Source organism: Macrobrachium rosenbergii, unplaced genomic scaffold, assembly GCF_040412425.1.
Source record: "Macrobrachium rosenbergii isolate ZJJX-2024 unplaced genomic scaffold, ASM4041242v1 13902, whole genome shotgun sequence".
NCBI lineage: Eukaryota > Metazoa > Arthropoda > Malacostraca > Decapoda > Palaemonidae > Macrobrachium > Macrobrachium rosenbergii.
Genome location: NW_027100722.1, coordinates 963,495 through 985,773, shown reverse-complemented (window position 1 = coordinate 985,773; position 22,279 = coordinate 963,495). Strand labels below are relative to the sequence as shown.

Genomic DNA, 22,279 nt, shown 5'->3' with positions numbered 1-22,279 from the left:
CGGTTTGCTCCCTCTTGTTAGGATTCTTAGCAAAGAACGAGAACCCATCTCATCCTTGGCCTCGTTCTTTCACAATTAAAAGTTTAACAGATAACCTAGGTATGGAAGAGGAAGAGAGAGACTTGTGTCTGGTACGAGCCCTCAGGTACTATTTACATCGTACAGAGAAGATTAGAGGACAGTTCAGTAATCTGTGGTGTTCAGTGAAGAATCCCTTGAAGAACACCATTTCGTTTTTCTTGAGGGATCTCATCATTGAGTCACACTCCCAAATAGCGGAGAATGACTTATGACTTTTAATTGACTTATCACTTTTAAAGGTTAGAGCGCACGATGTATGGGCATTTGCTACTTCAGCAGCTTTCAAGCACAACCTTTCCCTCTCTGTGATCTTACAAGCAACGTATTGGGAGTGTAGATCAGTATTTGTGATGTATTACTTGTGGGACGTTGAGACGATTTAGGAAAACTGCAGTGCCCTGGGACCTGTGTCTCTAACTGGCGTGGTATTGGGTGAGGAAGTGTAGGAAGTGTCCCTTCTTACTTCTGTCCCTTTGCCTTGGACATGGTGTTGAGTTCTAGGGGAGCCTGTGAGGGTGCTAAGTACCTGGAGTGCCCACCAGTTTTTTAGTGTTGGGTAGAGGTCATGTATTGTAGTCTTTTAATTTCTACGTTTTTAAATGTTTGGTGTATGGTGACTTTGTTTTCTGGTATTTTTGTTTTGGTACTGTGCCCTGGGCAGGGTTAATCATGTATGATTGTCGACCTTCAGTAAGCACCTTCGTCGCAAAGCTTGTTTTATACTTCGTCAGCCTTCGGAGTACACCTTCACTGCGAAGTGGCCCACTTCAGTAGAGGCGCTTATGGCCATACTGCCATGCCGCTACAGGTTGAGATGAGCACCAACCAGAGGCAGTATCTACCTGCAGCAGCTCTCTCACCAGGTAAGGAAACAACAAACATTTTTTCAGTGCTAGCCTAATCTATTGTCCATGATTCCCCTCTGCCTTTCAATGTGGAATCAGCTAAGTAAGTAATTACTGGGTACGTTACTTATATAAAAATGACATTTTTATATAAGTAACTTACCAAGTAATTACGTAGCTGTAGTTTCCTCTTCAACGGCAGCTTAGATTCAAAATTTTGTGGGTAGCGCTTCAATATAGTTTGTGTAGGTGATCAGTCCGTCCCACTAACGGAATATTGGAATGACCTAGCAAACATTCTCATTTGTTTCCCTGCCGTCCTTGGTGGCAACACCTGGTCTGGCAGTAGTTTTTTTTAAATTATTATCCGGTTATTTTACTGGATTCTGATGGAGGATTCTTTAAATCAACCATCAGAATGTGTGTATTTTAGCGTTCAAGCTGAAATCTTGCAGGATAAGTTTTTTCTTACTTTGTTTTATGTTGATTCAGTCCTCATCAAGCCACTGGTAAGTGACACCATTTGCATTGATGGGTTGTTCACCGGTTAGGCTTCTGGGGGCGCCAATAATAGTTTTGCATTAAAAGTAATTCTTGGATGTTATGACACTCCATTATAAAAGTAAATTATATGTTTCGCATTTTCATTAGCCCATAACTGTGGCACTTTATGATTTGTTTTCCGGCTATAAACTACTAGCGAACCACCGATAATAATTTTGTTTTTAAAATTCTCGGGTGTTACGGCACTCCATTATAAAATAATTGGTCTAGACACTCTTATTATAAAATAATTGATGTATATTAGGCTCTTCATTAGGCCATAACCTTTGCAATTTACGATTGTTTTACGGCCTTAATATACTAGATGATAGTTTTGCCTTAAAAGTAATTCTCGTATGTTACGGCATTCCACTATAAAGTAATCGGCATATGTTACGCCTTTTCATTAGGCATTAGCTTTCACAATTCATGAACTGTTTACCAACCATAGGCTACTGGTGAGACGCCAATAATGTTATTGCTTTAAAGTAATTTTCAGATGTTACAACATTGCATTATTATCTTTCATTAGGCCAAAATTTTGGCAATTTATGATTTGTTTATCAGCCATATGCTTCGTGCAAGCCACCGATAATTGCCTTGAAAATAGTTCTTGAGTATTTTGCCATTTCATTAAGCCTGTAACTTTTGCAATTATGATTTATTTGCCGGACCTATGCCTCCTGGAAGCCTCCGGTAAATCATTTTTGACGTAACTGTCACACCATCCTTTGCAGAACTCAAAGTGTTAAGCAGAAAGTAGTAAGGAGAGAATTGGGGGTTTTTGTTGGCGGCTGTGAGTTGACATTCTCGACAGCCAAGAACCAGCTCACACTACGAACCTTGCTGGCACCGATCTCGGGCGCCAGCTTTGCCCCCAGCACTCTCTCATGTGCTTGGCGCCAGCACTAGTGTCCTGGCGCCAATTCTCTCCTACTAGCCGTCTTACCACATGCTCCCACACCTGGTGCCCTTGCTTCCCTTTCCATACCTTTGCCAGTCTTAAGTAGGTGACTACTCATCCCCCAGTGCTTTCTAGACAGGTCCCTGTCAAACTCGCCTGCACCTGGAAGGAGGCAAACTGGAAGTCCAAGGGAGGTCGGGGTTCCACACGGGTTGTTGCCCCCTCAGTTGAGCCTGTTGCGGTCCCAGGTATCTGCAGACATCCACTGGAAAGGCGTCTTGTTGGATGTGTAGTGGAGGAGGTAACTATCCGGCCCTATCGGATCTCATAAACCCAGTCCCTGTCAGACTCCCTTGCACCTGGGAGGAGGCATACTGTCAGTCCATGTGAATCTGAAAGGGCCTTGCCCCGGATAGTTACCCCTCAGTCGAGCCAGTTGTCTCGACGGACTGCCATTGGAAAGGTGTCCATAAAGATGTGCTTGCCTTGGCCGTAGTGGTGCCGATGGCTTTTTTTTTTCAGTTTATGGATCCCAGTGTGAACAAGAAAAGAGTCCCAGTGTGGACAGGAGGCTCCATTGACACTTTCAGGATTCCAGTGTGGTTAGTTATGGATCACAGTGTGGACTAGTGACGCCAATGGCGTGTTTTTTTTTATCTCAGCCATCGTAAAGATATACAGTATTTCCCAGTTTTGGTGCGTCAGTGGTTGTCGTCGTTGCTCTCCCAACCCAGACAGTCAGAGAGCGCCCAAGTCCCAAGCTCCCGAGTTCCAAACTCCCGAGCTCCAATCTCCCGAGTTCCAAATGCCCAAATTCCGAGCTCCTTACCTCTGAGCGCCCAAGTTCCGAGCTCCCAGGTTCCAAGCTCCCCCCAGTTCCAAGCTCCCAAGTTCCAAGTTCTGAGCTCCCAGGTTCCGAGCACCCAAGTTCCCACCTTCCGAGAGCCCAGGTTCCAGGCGTCCGTATTTATCCTAGTGTCCGAGTACTCAGTGGCCTCCGAGGTTCAGTGTCCAAGTGCACAGTGGTCAAGCGACTACTATCCAAGCACCCAGTGTCTGTGTCCAAGTGTCCAGTGTCTGGGCTCACGTTTGCATGTCGACCTGTGTCCTATGTCCACTCATTCTCCTGTCTGTTTCAAGCCAGCTGTCAGTTATCTAACACCACACTCGGGACTACAGACACTACCTCTTTGTTTTTTCGATTTCGTTCACTCCTATGCTTCATTGGAGACCATTCGGCACCAACTTAGTAATTTTGTTGGGCCTGTTACACCGTCCACCAAAAGTAGCTTCCAAGTTTCCAGTGTCAGAGCACCCAGCACCAGAGGCTCAACCCTCTGGATTGTTTCTTTGCCGTGTCATGTATAGACTTGGAAGAATTTTTTCCACTCGTTTTGTATTCTCTAGAAGGAGATCATTGGTGCTCTCTTCTACTGTGAGATTCATACAGTTGCAACAGGCTATCGCTCCCAAATGACACCATTCCAGCACTAGTTTCGGAGTGCTCGACACTTTCTTGTACTCGGCTCTGACGATGGGCTGCATGACCACAGTTCATTTCTCTCTCTTAGACAGTAGATGAAGGTCAAGAGGGAGACAGTCCAGATAGTTCTTTCACCCATTCTCCAGGGCGATTGGATTGGAGCTTGGATATTCAGGGAGCACTCTTCCAGATCCCCATCCAAACTCCAGACTTTTTTAGTTCCTCCTTTCAGGACAGGGCTTCCTAATTGGGAATCTGTGCTTTGCCCTCTCCTGATTACTAGCTCTTCCTGTATTTGACTATCCCCTTTTGTCTGGGCATTACTTCAGTCTTTAAATGTCAACTGGCTTCTTCATTATCTTCAAAGAAAGGGGCTCAGAAGCTCTTGACAGTAACCTTTACCGGGACAGGAAAACACAGTCTGACACCTTTGTGCTGTTTCTTAGCCCAGGTTTCTTTAGTCGGATTTCCAGTGGTGGCTGTCTGAACATGACTTGTGCAAGGGAACTCCTTCTTTTGCTGAGCTTAGTTCTGGTCTTCTTCACAGCACCTCAGATCTTGGTCAAAGGAGCCCATTTGAAGAACTGGGAAGATGCCTAGGACTCACTCCCCAAGAAGAACGAAACCTCACTTATACTTTGGAGAGCTAAAGCGTTTTCTCTTACAGCCCTAGTATTGCTCGACCCTAGCTCTATGGCAGTCTATTTGGATTAGACCTCAGTCCTAACACATCTACTTAAGCAGGAAGCTGGATCCAGCATTCCCTCTCAACCAATCAGCAGAGTTCTTCCTCCGTTGACAAGTCAGTCAAGTCTTCTAGTCATTTGATTTATTCGGGGACCAAGCGTCAAAGGACGTACTGGGCTGTCAGAAGCTTGTCCTTATCATGGCCTTTCGATCCTGAGTTGTCAGAATCGCTTTACTGTATGAAGCAAGCCAACCTTGGACCTGTTTGCCTTTTCAAGGAACCTTCTACATGATCGAGAAAGCACTGAACAGTGTCAGGCTCAGTTTCCAGTTACTTTCAGTTGTTGATGAACTCTTCAAGATCTTTTCCCCAAACTATGTCTTCTCAGACAATCTAGCTTCAGAGATACTACCAGGGGGGCCCGCTCTTGCCCAGACAGGCACTGGACTGTCCATAGGATTGTCTTCCGAAGAGTCAAGACGTGTTGCAGAGGCCATTACAAGATTCAGATGTCACCCTCTTCCTCTGTCTCCCAGACTTGGTGGTTGTCTTCCAAAGCTGGTGGCTCAGACACTTCATCTCTTCTTTTTAGATACCTCTGACCCTGCTGCAGATTACCTCTGTTTTCTGAGAAGATCTGGGTTCTCTCACTTTCCTTGAAGAGGTACCAATCTATGCTTATCTCTGGTTAAGCACAGAGACTTGGATCTTTCATCTTCTCAAAGACCTCACAAGCCTTTTTCACACTGTCAGTATGTGATCCTTTTTCATTAAGTATTATGATTAAATTTAGTTTTTATTTAACTTGTTAAAACTAGTCTTGTAAGTTCCACTTGTCATGGACCTCCTCTTGAGTATAACAATTGTTTGCTTGTTATTAATGTTTTGTGTTACTTTTCAAGGAGGTTGTAAGTGTGTGGTCCCTCCCCTGTGGTTTATGGGGGTGACTTCGTAGCTTCTGTTCAGAGAACAGGTGATTGTTCTCTGGACCTTTGCCTATGCGGAACATTTTTGCCTTGCTTCGTAGATTAAGGATATTACCGTGACTTGCTTCTTGCTGGTTGCTGCCTCTGCTGGTGGATTTCACTTATCTTCAGAACTTGAAGATTTATACTGGATTACTGATCTTCAAATTAGAAGACCTCTCTGGATTACCAATCTGGAGGTCCTTTCGGATTCACCGCACCACCTCTGGTTCAGTTATAAAGCAGGGGGATCTCGCTATCCCATGGTAAGGTTTTTATGCCTTTGAATTGTGTCGGTCACGGCTGTGGATTTGTTGTGGCTGCTTGGTTAGGCCTGAGTTGGTTGACCACCTGTTATTCTACTCCAGACGTGGAGGATACCCTTATTCTTCGAGTAGAATATAAATTATTTATTGCAATACACTCCCTGAACACCTGAATTAGCCCTGGTTACCTACCAGCCCGAACTATATCCCCAACTCATTACCCACTAAGTGGGTAATTAACTGTCAAGCGTTACCAACGCTTACAGGAAAATCCTAACAAATGAGTTACCTAGCGCGTCGTTGGCAACGCGCTGCTGCAAGTCCCGGCTGTGTATGGCCGAGAACCCCAATTGCTTTTTGTTCGCCGTGCTGCTAGGACTTGTCCTACATCAGGCGAAATTTGGTTATTAGCCCGACTCCCTTATTTTCGTTTTTGGATTGGATAACGACTTGGACTGGTTTTGATCGCCCCCTCCTCTTCTGGATTGTTCTTTCTCCCGTTTTGACTTGGCCTGGCTTGGATTTTGAAATGGATAAAATGGATAAGACACCACCCTTGGACAACTCCTCGGCTTCCACTTCTGCTTCTGCCGTGACGACGGAGATCGCTACCGCTGGAGACACCGCAGCCCATCGTTCGTGCACCGCCTGCAAGAAAAGGATGAGTACCCTTAAAAACGACAGACATTCGTTGTGCATAAATTGCAGGAAGGTACAATGTAGCGTCACATTGCGATGTGACGAGTGTAGGTCATGGTCGACAACACAGATGGAGGATTATCTCAAGCATAGGAAATCATTAGCTTCTAAGAGTAAACGTAAAGGATTCAGCGGTAGAAACTCAGGGTTTTGACAAAGAGGCTTTAGAGTCAGAATTATTTAGGAAATTAGAAGACAAATTGTCAGCCAGCATGTCTAGTTTGTTTTCAAGTTTCATGTCAAAACTAACAGAGATAAAGGATCAGGAAAAAGTTAATAGGGACACAGAACCTAATCGCTCTTTTTTCAGCTCCCCTGCCTGTTCCAGAATCAGCCCTAACGGGTGGCGGGGTCATGGAGAACCGCAAACCTCAAAGGTAGGATCTACCGGCCCCCCCGGCGGGAGCAGGCAGTGTCAGCAGCAGATTTCCCCTTTCACCCTGGTAACGTAAGTCCTAAGGTAAAATCTAATTTAGGATTGACGCAGACAGTTAGAGATAGGACGGTAGTAAAGAAGCAGGAAGATAAGTTGAAGGTGCAGTTGGAGTCAGGTGTCATTAAGGTTGGTGGCTCCATTGTTGGATCCAACAGCGGTTCTTTTTTCCGCAGTAGGCTCTCTGCAACAAAAAGGTTGCGAATTCGGTAGAGGATGATTCAATTTTGGTTCCTAGCTCTTCTAGTGTGGATAGGTTGGAAAGTATCCCTTTCTCTTCTTCCAAGTTTCTTCTTCCCCTCAGGACAAACCTTCGTCCCTTTCAGAGTCCAATTCAATTGATCAATTGCTGAACATTGCAGAGTATAATGCTGATCTGTTGGGACTCTCTAAAGGCTACAGATCTTTGGTTAGAAATTGTTTTAATATTGGGTTTCCAACATTTTTGAGCATGTCTTGAAAAATCTACCTGAATTTACAAATGATGCTTTACAGGATTATCAGGGGAACAGAATCAGTCTATTTTCTTTCCTTAAAATCTATGGCTTCTTCTGTATCCACGGACATCTCTTCTCCTATGGTTTCAAAATCTTCTTCTTTGGGTTTTTCTCAACCTTCCGTTTCGGGTCATTCTTCGGGGAGACTTTCGGTTTCTTCTCTCGCTCATCCGAGCTCTCTACCGTTAACGGACTTGCCTTCGGGACAATCTTCCACAAATCATATGTTCGCTCGTCTTCCGGAGCCTGTTACTGAGACATCTAGTAGTGCGACTGTTCCCGTGTTCAATGTTTCGGCCCCGGTAGTCTCAACAATCACTCCAGTAGCTAGGTTTTCGGGTAACCTATCATCCACAATCGCTTCGGGTTCGGCACCTCGCAGTTTCCCATGCGAAACTCCTGTGAGCTCCGGTCCGTCTGGTGCGTTCCCTACATGTATGACGTCATCGGCAGGGTCTCCGGTGGTTTCCCCGAGTGTGGCTTCTTCTTCTCTCTTCCCTCCTACTGTACCTTCCTTCTCTACCTTTCCAACAGGTGTCTCTGTTCCTCCGTTAGGGACGGTTTTGTAGGTTCGGGTTTGGCTTCTTGGTCAACATGAGTTTTCCACCTTGTTCTTCTTCCGCAAAATAGCGGAGTGTCTGCTGCGGCGATTCCTCATCAGCATGCTTCTGTTATTCAGCCTAGTTCGGGGTTGGCGAGTATTGCGGCTTCTCCGTTTTCTGAGGGGGCGTGGTTCGCCCAGGTGTGTCTGGCTCAGCGTAGCTCCACCATTGTTGGAGAGTGCGGGTTTTGCGCAACCCTTCTCGGCTGCCCAACATTGCGGTTGATTCCCAGGTGTGCGTCTTGCGCACTCAGGTATTTCGTGTTCGGGTTAACTGATCCAGCGTTTTCTAGGGTCAGCCTGTCTCTGTTCCTGTCTCCGACTCGGTCGGATCTTTCTGATAAGGATTTCTCTTGCGAGGAAGAGGATCCGGTGCGGAAGCCTGTTCTCCTTCAGCGAGAGAGCGAATACAAGCGGATGGTGGACTTCATTCATGCTCTTTACCCACAGTCCAAGGCTCCGAAGAACCTTTTCAACCTAATCAGGCAATGTTTGAGTCACTGTTCATGACGAAACCAGTGGTGGCTCATGCACCAAAGAATCTAGTTTGGTTTGGCCGTGTCGAGCAGGCATTGAGGGAGGCGGACGGTAGGTTAGCGGCATTAATTGGGTCGGGTAGGCAGGATTCCTCCTTACTTCCTTCTCGTAAGGGTTTTTATAAGGTTGCGGGTAACCCTTCTGCGGGTGTTAGGGTACCTCTTAATGAATCAGTGGAAGCTCTTCTATCTAGGGTCCCTTCTTCGAATCGTTTGGTTTCCGTCACGGCGAGAGAAGCGGGTATTTTGGAAGACACTTTTCGTTCTCAGTCAGAGGCTCTATCCCATTCGATGTGGATGTTATCTGGTTTAATGGGGTTCCTTAAACAGGACGGTTATTCTCCCTCGGACCTGGTTTTGTTCGACAATCTCATCACTTCAGTGTCAATGGGACTGGCTTATCAGGCAAATATATCGGCCGGTTGTAACACCTTCTTGGTAAGAAAAGGAGGATTTCTTTCTGAACCATCTACCTCCGCATTATCCAGATATTCACAAAGGGCTCTGTTGAGAGCACCTTTGGCGCTCAGCAACAGTCTTTTCAGGAGGAAGATGTAGCTTCGATGGTAAATTTCGTTTCTCTTCTTCAGCTGTCGAGTCACAGCAAGCCATGATTCGAGTGGCAGCACAGTCCTCTAGATCTCCGAGAGGTTCCAGGATGACATCTCCAGCCAAGCGGACCTGTTCCAAATCACCAACCAGGTCCCCTAAGAAAGTCCGTTTCTCATCCAAGACTTCAGCTTCTGCTTCAGATCCGAAACCTTCTGTCCTTAAGAAGGGTTTTCGGAAGTAGGAGACACTTCCCTCGTCTGCACCGGTAGGAGGTTGCCTAGCTCCATTCTGGGAATCCTGGAAGGAGTATGGCGCGGAGAGTTGGGTAGTGGAGGTGTTAAGGAAGGGTACAGAGTCCTTTCGTTCCCTGCCTCCTCTATCCAGCTCACCGGTTCATCTTCCCCAGTTATTCCCCTTCCTCCATCAGGGGAATAGCGTTAGCAGCAGAAGTCCGAGCCCTCTGGGAAAAGGGGCATTAGAACCCGCTCCTTCTTCCCCAGGTTTTTACAGTCGGATTTTTGTGGCTCCAAAGTCGGGAGGATCTTGAGACCCATCATAGATCTCTCGAGTCTCAACCGGTTCATCATCTCCCCGAAGTTTCATATGGAAACTTCTCAGTCGGTGCTGCGGTCGGGTCCGGGAGAGACGACTGGATGATTTCAGTGGACCTCAAGGACGCTTATCTCCAAGTTCTGGTCCATCCGGAATCTCGGAAGTTCCTTCGATTCTCGGGTCCAACTGGAACATTTCAGTTCAGAGTCCTCTGCTTCGGTCTGACCACAGCACCTCAAGTCTTTACGAGGGTGATGTCTCCTATTTCAGAGATAATGCATCGTCGGGGTTTCAGGATGAGGCGATACCTCGACGATTGGTTAGTTCAGGCTTCGTCAGTAGAGGAAGTTTTGCAGGCGAGGACTTCTTACTGAATTTGTGTCAAAAGTTGGGAATACGCATCAACTTAGAAAAGAGCTCTTTGATTCCAGCTCAGACAAAAACGTACTTAGGATAACGATTCAGACGCGCTGTTTTGAGGGCTTTCCCGACGGAGGAACGAGTTTTGGCAATGCTGAGCCAACTAGAAACATTCAGATCGAACAGAGCGCAACCTGTAAGCCTATGGAAGAGCTTGCTGGGCAGATGGCCTCCCTCTCTCTCCTAATTCCAGGGTCTCGTCTCCGGATGCGTTCTCTTCAGGCATGTCTCAGGAATCGCTGGGACTTTCGGAAGAGAACGCGTTCATAGTCTGGGACGATTCTTGCCTGAAGGATCTTCGGTGGTGGTCAGAAGAATATCATCTGACCATCGATCGTAAGATTGGACTCCCCATTCCAGATTTCCATCTGTACACAGATGCCTCGGATCAGGGTTGGGGAGCAACCCTGAGGAATGTCAGGCCAGAGGCCTTTGGACGAATCTGGATCGGAGGGAGTCCATCAACCACAGAGAACTACGAGCAGTAGAAGAGGCTCTAAGTTTGCTTCGCAGATCAGTTAAGCAAACAGGACGGTAGTGCTCTTTTGCGACAACGAATCACTGTGTCATACCTCAAGAAGGAGGGGACAAAATCACAAACTTTGAATCAAGTCGCCCAGAGAATTCTCCGCTGGTGCGAGTGCCACAGGACTACTCTTGTTCCTCAATTCGTATCGGGAAACTCAACGTTTTGGCGGACGCCTAAGCCGGTCGCAAGAGGTTCTAGGGGAAATGGACGTTAGTGCAGGAGGAGGTTCAACTTCTATTGAAGAAATGGCCAGCAACCATAGACCTGTTCGCTACGAGACTAAACTTTCGCCTCCCAGTATACTTCTCCCCAGTAGAAGATCCCATGTCGTTCGGGGCGGACGCCATGTTGCATTCTTGGAACGACATGCAGACGTATGCATTCCCTCCGTTCGGAATGATTCAACAAGTGTTAATGAAACTCAGGATCTCCTGCAACACCGAGATGACGTTGATTTGCCCTTTTGGCCTCAAAGACCTTGGTTCCCGGACCTTCTCGATTTACTAATAGATGTTCCGGTTTTCCTGCCAGAGAGGAAAGATCTTCTCAGACAGCCGCACTTCCATCACTTCCACCGGAACCTCTGCGTGCTGAAGCTAGCTGCGTGGAGACTATCCAGCGAGCAGCACGTCATGCCGGACTCTCTAAGGCAGTGGCTCGCTAACTGTCTTTCTGTCTGAGAAGATCATCCAGAAAACTATATCAGGCCAAGTGGGCAGTTTATCGCAGTTGGTGCCGGAACCAAGGTCATCGTGATTTCTCTACCAACGGTGGCGAAGATAGCGGACTTTCTTCTTTTTCTGAGGAAAGAAAAGAAATTTTCGTACTCTACGATCGCCGGTTACAGATCAATGCTAGTAGTACGTTCCGTTTCCATCTCCCGGAATTGGCGACCAGTAGAATACTTCACGATCTCTTAAGGTCTTTTAAGATAGAACGTCCAGTTCTTCCCCTTCAGGCACCATCGTGGGATTTAGCGGCGGTTTGACTCTCCTTAGGTCGTCAGAATACGAGCCATTAGAGTCACTGTCATTAAGACAGTTAACGAAGAAGGTATTATTTCTAGTTGCTCTGTACAGCTAGAAGAGTAGGAGAGATTCGAGCTGTCTCAAGAACTGTATCTTTCTCAGGAAAGATATTTTTCTGTCATATTTGCGGAATTCGTAGCTAAATCGGAATCGGAATCGAATCCTTTACCCAGAGCGTTTAGGAGTAACGCCTTAGAAGATTTCGTGGGAGGTGACGCTTCAGAAAATGCTATTATGTCCGGTCAGGGCGCTGAAGGCTTATTTATCACGCACAGAAAGATGTTGCCTCACCCGAGAACGTTATTCGTTTCTCCCAGACGTCCTTCACACTCGATCTCGAAGAATGCTATAGTTTTTTCCTAAGAGAGGTAATACAACAAGCGCCGCTAATTCTTCGTCTCTTTCGAACCATCGAACTCCTCTGAACGCCAAAGAGCTCATAGTATTAGAGGGGTAGCGACATCGTCGGCATTTCTCAAGAATTTCTCGGTGTCGGCAATCTTAGAAGCAGCTACTTGGAAATCAGTATCAGTTTTCACTTCCTTCTACCTTAAGGATATTCAATTCTCGTCGGATAAGGGTTACCGCTGGGTCCTTTTGTGGTGGCCAATTCAATTCTTTAGTAAAGGGTAGATGAAAGGTGGGGTGGGGAGTAGGGCAAGGTTAGACAGCATAAGATAGGGGAGTAGTTTTGTCAGTGAATCGAATTCTTTTACGAAACTGAGGATAGGTATAACCAGGTGGTTTTCAGCTAGATTTATTCAACCTCTCGGCACAGCATCGACAGCAACGGACGGCAATGATTCGGAAGTCCGACTGCACATTCAACTTATCCTCCGTGCACATACGAGAGGCTACAATAGCCACATGGGAGACTCGTGTCGTTCCCTCCATACATGAGAGGCTACCAATAGCCACATGGGAGGTTCGCCAGGCTCCGCTACATGCGAGGCTTTGATTAGCCACATGGGAGTTAGTTCCTTCTTCCGTTGGAGGTTTTCCTTGAATACCACATGGGAAGTAGCTCGACCCAGACAGTACCATGACTCGAGACTGACGTTAAGGGTACTCTCTCCTTCCAGGCATCCCCACCTGTTAAGTAGACTACCAGGTGAGGTTTGTTGTTGTTTTTTATGCAGAATAGACGATAATGAGTTACCTGCCTTACTTGTTGGTAGGTCGGTCTGACTTAATTGAACCCACCTCCACTAAATTTTTGTTAATCGGGCTAATTCAGGTGTTCAGGAGTGTATTGCAATATGAAGTTTTCATAATAAAACTAATATTGCAATACTTACCTGAACACCTGAATGATTCCACCCTCCTCCCCACTTCAATATGATTAATGAATAACGCAATTGGGGTTCTCGCCATACACAGCCGGGACTTGCAGCAGCGTTGCCAACGGCACGCTTAGGTAACTCATTTGTTAGGATTTTCCTGTAAGCGTTGGTAACGCTGACAGTTAATTACCCACTTAGTGGGTAATGAGTTGGGGATATAGTTCGGGCTGGTAAACCAGGGCTAATTCAGGTGTTCAGGTAAGTATTACAATATTAGTTTTATTATGAAAACTTCATATTCAGGAGGCTAATAAGTGACAAGTTTATTTATAGGAAAATTAGCTTGTAACTTGTTAGGTTTTTCTTCCTTTACAATTTCCTCCTCCTCTCTGGACCCCCTAATTTTTGGTTTTGAGTGTTAGTAACTATCTTAAGTGTAGGTGTATTTTGGATTATTATTATTAAGAGTGAAAGTGATTTATTTATTACCTATATTAAAGAGGTTCAGGTGTAATTTCTGTTTATTTTTTGTATTAAATTTGTTTTTTCGTGGTGTTTGTTTACTCCCCCCCTTGAATTCATTCTTGCACTTTGTTTATTGAGTTTTGGTATGATTCCACCCTATTGTGGACTTCATATCGGTATTATATGGATACTTGAAGAGGAAATTTATGAGTGAATTTTGGTAACTGTTAAGCATACCGTTACAGCACCCAGCTAGGAAGCAAGAGATATGTTATCCTCGATTTTTCCTTTGATTTTAGCCAAGAACAAGGATCCATCCGAGACCTGGCTCCGTTCTTTCTCTCTTAGAGCTTAACAGACATCCTTGGCTTCCAGGAGCTCCGTCCAGCTCCCGAATTCCTAACTCGCCTGGTGTCCAGCTTGCCTGACACCAGTTACAACCTAGTGCCACCGCATGCTCCAAGCACCCAGGAGCACTCACCAACTCTGAGGGAAAAGAGTGAACTCTTTGTCCAATTGGAGTTTTAGGCATTTACCTGAACAGGACTTGATAATCTAGAGGACTTTCTTGTCCTCTGATGTTTGGTCAAGAACCCCTCTCCCTTGGATTTAGATCGCATTGTCCTTCATCCTTAAGAGAATTTCTGAAACACTCGGATTCAGAAGAGAATTTCTGAAACACTCGGATTCAGAAGAACAACTTTGCTTTCTTTTAGTGAAACTTAAGGTCATCTGAGCAGCCTCTACTTCTTTAGCTTTCAGCTTTCAGGCACATATGTCCCTTACTTCCATTTGGCATCAGCCTACTGGAAGTTTATCATCCTTCACGTCTCACAGGCACATATGGCCATTGCTTCCATTCTCCATCGACCTACTGGAAGTATAATCGTCCTTCACATCTCACTATCTTAAGAAGAGAAACCTGAACTTCTAGCTCTGCTGGCACCCAACTCTTTGGGCGCCAGCTTTAGAGCTTCCAGAGCCTCAAGCTGCTACCTTGCCTGGCATCCAGCTACAGTCTGGCACTAACTTTAGAGCTTAAGGCTTTTGTGATCTCCCAGCAGCTCGCCTGGCGCCCAGTTCACCTGGCGCCCAGCTCGCTTGGCGCCAGCTTCAGTCTGGCACCAGCGATATTCATACCAATCCGCAAGCTTCCACAGCTTGCCTGGCATCAACTCCAGACTGGCGCCAACTAAGTAGTGTGTAAATTCTGCAGCACCACAGGATAATGACTGGCATGGTACGGCAGGAGGAAGCATAAGATTTTTTCCTACTGTCTTCACCTTCTGGTGAGGTATAGAGTTTTTTTAGGAGCCAGGAGGTACAAAGTACCTGGAGCACCCACCACTCTCAGTGGGTGGGTTGTGGTGTTATTTCAGTGTAGGTGAAAGTGTATCTGGTTGTTTTTCTTTACATTGGTACTGCGCCCAGGGCAAGGGCACCCATTAAAGTTTTATGAGCTATTGGATAACTCTAGCTACCTAACTTCCACTGATGCTTTGGTAGGCATCAGAGTACTCGTTTGCTGAAGCTCCCACTGAAGTAGAGGTGACCCTTGGCTCTACCGCTGCGCCACTACAGGTTAAGTTGAGCGTTAACCAGTTGCAGTTTTATACTGCAGGCTCTCTTAACTAATAAGGAACAACAAGCTTTGTATTCAAAGCCAGCAACTTTTCTATTTCAAATTCATTACATGACTTAATGTTTTTGGAGTAGAATACTATGGCCATGTATCCCACCTCCTGTCAATGTGGGATTCAGCTATGTAATTGCTTGGTAAGTTACTTACAGTATATAAAAATGACATTTTTATATTAAAATGTAGTTTTATATATACTTACCAAGTAATTGCAGAATCAGAGCCCACCCACCTCCCCTCTGATGGACATAAGGCATGAAATGAATGAGAATTGTTTGCTAGGTCGTTCCAGTATTCTGTTAGTGGGACGGGGTGATCACCTACACAAACTATTGAAGCGCTACCCACGAAATTTTGAATCTAAGCTGCCATTAAATAGGAAACTATAGCTATGTAATTAATTGGTAAATATATACAAAACTATATTTTATTATAAAAATTTTATTTTTATGATAAACATATATACCCAGTAATTACAGATGGAGCCTGCCCTCCTCCCCGCGCATGTCTTTTTTTTTTTTTTTTTTTTTTTTTTTGCATAAACAAATTGTCTTGTTGGTGGTGTTCCTCTCTCTTACCCTGAAAGTGGGTGGGGTCTAGTCACCTACACTAACAAAAGAATCGCTGCCACGGAATTCAAAATTCTAGCTGCCGTTTGAGTAGAAACTCTTAATTAAGTAATTACTGGTTAAGTATATATAAAACTTTATTATCTTAAAAATGTCTTGTTGTAGGTTAGGCTGAAGAAACTAAAAATATGCAGGCTGCAAAATATTTTGGAAGAGGTAAAAGCAACATCTGAAACTAGCAATATCATACTTTTACTTCATTTCATATACTGCGTTGGATTTTTAAACCCAGTTTATTACAGGATGCAGCTCAAAAAATTCCTCGGACGAAAGATGGAATCTGCTGTAAGCAAGGCCCACTCTTTAGCACATGAAGTTTCCCATAGACATCATGAAAAAGAAGATGTCTTTGAAGATGATGCTTCAGCTCTTGATACTATGCAGTATGTTAAGGTATATTGCAACCTTCTATGTTTGCATTTAAACAGTTTCATTTTCAGATAAAATACTGTTGCAGCCCTAATACATTATAGTACAGTACAGCCCTAATATAGTTTAACAAGACCTCACACCCATAACCCAGTGTATGGAAATAGGTGTGTTTAAAGCAATCATATCTCAACTCTCTCTCTCTTACCCACAAAGATCTCTTTCGTTCTTGCATGGATTTTTCTCTCTCTCATTCCACATTAAAAAGAAATGAAATGGGTCATATAGGAAAACTCAATCTTTCCCTCAAAATAGATTTATTATTTAAGCAACCCAACAAGCAATGAATAAACAAAGCAAAGATTAAAATGCATCATAAATGGAATTGTCAACTAAGAAAACATCTAACTCAAGATTTAGTCTCAGTCCAACTAAAAATCTGATTATGGCTAATAGCCTGCAAATTCAAAAATTCTCACAGATTCCATTATAGACTTTGTAAGGTCTAGTCTCAGGTCTCCCACATAAAATACTAGACATTGCAAAAGTTTGCGTCTGTCTCTCTCTATGATCACACCAGCATGATAACATCATGTTTTGCCCACAAAGTCATCACCACAACCACACCCATGACATCTGTCGAAAAAATGAACACAGATAATACTCCCAAAAATATACAAGTGCAAAAACATAATAATGAAAAGTCTAAAATGCATGAGTAAATAGCATACTGGTAAAATATAGAACACAATAAAATAGAATATTGAAAATAGTAAAATGCTACATCCACTTCCCACAAAAATCAAAAATGTCTTGAAATATGGTAAAAAACATAAGTTCACTTCACATAGAAAAACGAAGAGTCTAACTGTACCTTATTCTGCCAGTTCTAGAGCTCGCCACACTCCAAAGATAATGTCTTCACGATCCCGATCTAAGCTCTGCTAATGAACAACCAGACAATTTTTGGTGAATTAGACACAAAATCGAGATTCTGTAACACACGAACTCTTGTACGCAGCATAGCAACTTGGTCATATGACCAGTGTCACGTGATGCTGGATGTTGTTGTTGATTGAGTTGTTTAAGAAGAGAAAGTTATTTGCTTGCTGAATGCAACGATTCAAGTGTGAGCTCAACAGAACCATCTCACAACCAAAAATGCTTCCATGCCTCTCTACCTTTCAGTGTTAAACACCTTTGGCTGCTGTGCCGATTGCACCTCCTTTGGCGCCTCCTGTGATTCCAGCGGCGCCCGCCTCGACTACTCTGTCAGCCGCTCCGGTAGCGCCGCCGCTTGCGCTTCGTAGCGCCACCTGTCGTTAATGGTTCGGCGGCTCCTCCTTTGGCACCACCCAGTTTGTTTGCCAACTGTGCCTCCTTTAGGCGCCTCCGATGAAGCTCCTCAACATGCTCCAAACTCTTTCGGTGACACAGCAAGAATATGTCACGAGCCTCCCAGCCCCCGCTCGTGTAACTCAAGTTTCAGTTCAAGGGGACTTGGATGAAGACGTTGTCCAGCTGGACTTATCCCCAGTATCTGACGAACTCCTCTCGGGCTTAGAGGAGCAGTGTAAGGAGGAGAAGTCTCCATGAATTCTCTTCTTACAAGCTCTTGAAGTTCTTTGTGGGAACTTCCTGATTCGTTCGCCCGGCTCCTGCGTCTCCTGGGTCCCAGTACAAAGAGGGACAAGGCTTCTGTTTCTTCAGCTTTGGTTTCACCGAAACTTGTCCTGTCCGTCTCGGCGAAGAAAGGCCTTAAGAAGATGGATGCTTGGCTGGCCGAGAAGAGAGAAATTGGAAAGAACGTCTCCTGTCTTCCTCCTTCTCGTCGTTCCTTCCGTAACCGGAGTTGGTACGAGACTGGGGAAATGTTTTCCCTGGGTGTGGCTGCCTCCGCACAGGGGGACTTCTCCAGTCTCATGGATGCCAGTAGGAGGACCGCACTTAATTCTGCTGGATCAAGTTTTCAAGAGCGTGTTTCGGACTCTTGAAATAGTTAGCTTCCTGGACTGGGCGATTGCGGCCTTAGCCAGGAAGATTAAGGATTTTAATCTTCCTTCTGAGCTCTTGGATGATGTGGTAGGAGTAGTGGACTGCATTGATAGGGGCATCTGCGACGGTGCAGTAGAACTTGCCTCTTTATTTACGGCAGAGTTCTCAGAGAGCAACTTTGGTGCTCCTTCTTAGCAAAAGGTGTTTCTTGGAAACCAGAGAGTCAGCTCTCTTGTTTTCTCCTTTGGACAAGGCACATCTGTTTCCGCAAGAGTTGGTTGCTGCAATTTCCCGGGCGTTGGCCAAGAAGTCAACAAGATCTTTTATGCTTGATCTGCCAAGAAAGCGGAAAGACCTGTGCTTCCTACACTTCACCCAATGCTTGGCAGTGTTTCCCGTCTCCTGCTTTCTCGTTTGGACAGTATAAAGGAAGATCCTCTAGACGTGTTTTTGGCAGGGCCAGAGGAAAAGGCAAAGCCACGCCTAGAACCTCTACGGCCCCAGAGAAGAAATGAACCTTTTGTCCCCCATTCAGCAGTAGGAGTCAGACTGCAAAGGTTCTGGCAAGAGTGGCAACGGATCTCGGCAGACCCTTGGACGATCCAAGTTTTAAAGGAAGGATATGCCATCCCTTCCTTTTAAACCTCATAGTGGAGGCTCAGTTTCTTTACAGGCGTACTTTCGCTGGCTCCACATGAGAACTAGGCGCCCTTCACTCAGAGAGATCGAGCCATGCTGGAGAAGGAAGCGATAGAACGCTTCATGCCCCTCTATCTCAGGATTTTCTACAGCCGTCTGTTCCTGATTTACGAAAGCATCGGGGATGGGGCCCGTCCTGGACGTGATGCGTTGAATATCTTTCGTTCAAAAAGAACAAAATTCTCCATGGAGACAACTCAGTCGGTCATGGCGTCTTTTACATCAGGGGGATTGGATGGTTTGATAGACCTCCAAGGCGGCTTACTTTCACGTCCCAATGCACACCTAGATTCAAAGGAAGTTCCTGAGGTTGGTCTTGAGGACAGGTGTATCAGTTCCGTTCCTCTGCTGCTTCGGTCATGCGACAGCCCATAAGAAGTTTTCACAAGGAGTCTGTTATCAGTAGCCAGACATCTTCACCTGGAAGGAATTCGAGTTTCTATGTACCTCGATGATTGGCTGCTCAAAGCGGCTTCGAGGGAGAGCTGTATGGAGGACCTATCAAAGACTCTTCAATTAGCAAAGTCTCTAGGCCTCATTGTCAACGAGAAGAAGTCTTGCCTTACTCCCAGTCAGCAGATTGTCTATTTGGGAGTGAGTCTGGACTCTCAGACTTTTCAGGCTTTTCTGTCCAGCCAGCGGATGGCCTCATGCCTGCAGAAGATCGGCGACTTTCTGCAGAGGGAAGATTTGTTCAGCGAGCGGTGGATGAGCCTGCCGTGGGAACCTTAGCTTCAGTGGAAGTTTGTAAGACTGGGCGCTTGAACCTGAGGCCACTGCAATTTTACCTGCAGGAGAAGTGGCCAGAAACAGTTCCCGGACTCCTTCACGCCGTCATTTCGGAAAAGATAAAGAATGCACCTCCGTTGGTGGAGGTCAGAAGGAAGGCTGTCACAAGGACCTCTTCACCTTCGAACCCAGACCTAACTCTGTTTTCGGCCTTGTCGGACAAGGCTGGGGCGACTATGGGGTCAAAGAAGTTTAGACCAGTGGCAAGAAGAGAAACTGGCATATCAATCGAAAAGGAACTAAAAGCGGTTCATAGCCCTGTTGGCCTTTCAGCAAGAGTGGAAGGCAAATGTGTCTTGGTCAGGCGGACAACACGACCGCTCTGTGTTACTTTTCTTCATTGCCTTTTTCGAATCATAACTGGTTTGGTCTTTGAGACAATACAAAGAGAGAAAAACTGTGATTAATGTTTTTTGTTAGGTTACAATCATAAACAATTACTGTCAGGTATGCTTCTAAAGAAATGTGATCTCTGTTGTAGCCACTGGAATGTAGGTTCCTTATGTTTGAAAAAGCTTTGCGTCACAGATGCTTATACAGTATATAGTCTTTATGTACAATAACCTAAGTTTTGTAAAATAACATTGCAGGTTGTATTCACCTGAGAGCTACTTTTTAGGTGGCACTCACTGCCCTGTGAAGTCTTCATGTTTGCTTTGAGTTATCATTGAGTCAATTATCTTCCCAGTAAAACTGGATGAAGGTTAGAGATACAAAAAAGAAGTTTTATTTTTATAAACAATACGAGAATAAGATATATACTGTGATTTTATTTGTTTATCATGCTTAAGAAACAAATTATTTTGTAGCTGATTGGTTGTACAAAAAAATAGTGGACTGAATTATTTGACGCGTTTTGATGTCAGTGCAGAATATAATGTGTACTGCCGTGATCATGCTTAAATTCTGTGCAAATTGCAAGGTGGTAAAATTTGCAGAGTGGGAGTCAGAAGGGATTATTTGTCTTTTGGGGTTTGATGAGATCTTTGTTTTAAAATACTTTTGGCAGCAATCCTGACCTTGACATAATGTTTATGTATTTTGTTTTTCAAAATTTGTGTTGCTTAGGTTGTGACCAAAGCATCTCCAATAAAATTAATCTACAAAATTTGAACCAAAGGCAGTATAATTTCTGTTGTAGACATGTAAGTCATTTGTACTGTGTAACTGCTGTAGCCCCGTGATATGGGCTTTCAAATGTAGTAGCTAGTCAGTGAATAAACTGAAACCTTGCCACCTGTCCTTGAAAACCCTGCTGAGACTTCAGTAATAAACTATGTGAAAGGTAAAGCATTTCTCATATAAATGTGGATTATCATTCCTTGCTGTTAAACTTGAGCACAGGATCTTAAAAATTGTTGAAATTAGCGCATACTATTTTAATTACCATCATGGTTTACCTTTTAGAAGCCTCAAATATAAAAAAGGAAGCAGCTTTATGTTTCAAAATGATAATATTCCTAAATATTTTCATTCAATGCCCTTGACAGTGAAGACGGGACTTCACAGAAAGCGTTGACTTGGGCATGACGAGTCTTATTGAGGACAGCAACGTCATTGATAACTGTTGAAACTTTCTAAGGGCATAAAACCATCCCCAACTACGTGAGGTAGGTCATAAATTGAAGATGGGTATGGTGATCTAGAGGCCAAGCTATGATCCCTGCCTTAGTCTGGTCAGGTGGGACACTGTGCCCCAGGTCAGGTCAGGTTAGGTTGGATTATCCTTGACACTTCTTGGGTGAGGTCAACATTGACGCTTAATTTTATATTGGCATGTGAAGCATACTATAACTGATCCGTTTGTACTGGTACTTACTTTTCTTTTTCAAAAACCCCACACCCCACTTGGTCACTTTGTTCCCCAAAACTGTTAGGGGTATGAGTTGGGGAAGCAAAAATGGGTGATGACCCTTACCAGTAATAGATAAAAGCATACAGCAAAAAGCTAACCAGCCAGTAAATACCCACGTGATTGGTGTTCATTTGTCAAACTCAGTCCCCTTTAGCAATGACTTCCAATTAAAAATGATAACAGTAATCATTTCAGTGTTGATGAATTATTACCTCTATGGACAATCTGTGAACTTTGCTCGTAGGAGAGAGAAGAGGGTGACTTCAATTTGAAAGCTGACTGTCAGTTCCCAGATGTAAACAAAACACCCGAATCTGTTGTAAGAAAGAAGTCCTACAGATGCCCTTCATGGCATGGGTGCTCTTGGACGTGTTGCTCTCAATAGAGGATGCAGTTTCTGTGTTCTGTTGGCCACTTTATTTGAGATGGCTTTTGGTGACCTGACAGTGTTTTGCGTTGAGTCACACTGAATTAATTAGAGGCACTACTTAGGTGTGTATCATCTCCTTTCAGAGGTAAGCCAAGTTTTGGTCAATTTTCATTGTTCCATGAGTTTTTTTCATCACCTTGAAGCCAAAGATCTGCACCTTTGATTGCACTGGATGAATAATCCCCCCAAGATAATGTTCCCAACTCAAGATATTAAGTAACATTGAAAACTACTATAGACACAATTGGTGTAATTAGTTATACTGTATAACATGCTGTAAGATGAATTATTGCTTTAAATATTTTGAAGTAATGTGCAAGTCATTGGATTTAGTAGCTAGGGCAGCATGAGGCTACAGCCTACCCCAACGCTCAAAGTCCTTCAAAAGTCATCATGCTTCCCCATATGATTTAGCATATATATTATATATATATATATATATATATATATATATATATATATATATATATATATATATATATATATATATATATATATATATAT

The 22,279-nt window shown here is 44.4% G+C and overlaps 1 protein-coding gene across 1 annotated transcript in view; it reads left to right on the top strand.

The window, feature by feature from the left end:
- The window catches only part of LOC136837949 (WD repeat-containing protein 44-like), a 37,287-nt gene that overhangs the window by 10,239 nt on the left and 4,769 nt on the right, over nt 1-22,279 (top strand). The window contains exon 4 of the mRNA XM_067102817.1: nt 15,881-16,031. Within this exon, the coding sequence (XP_066958918.1) occupies nt 15,881-16,031 (151 nt within the window). The remainder of the gene's footprint in view (nt 1-15,880; nt 16,032-22,279) is intronic.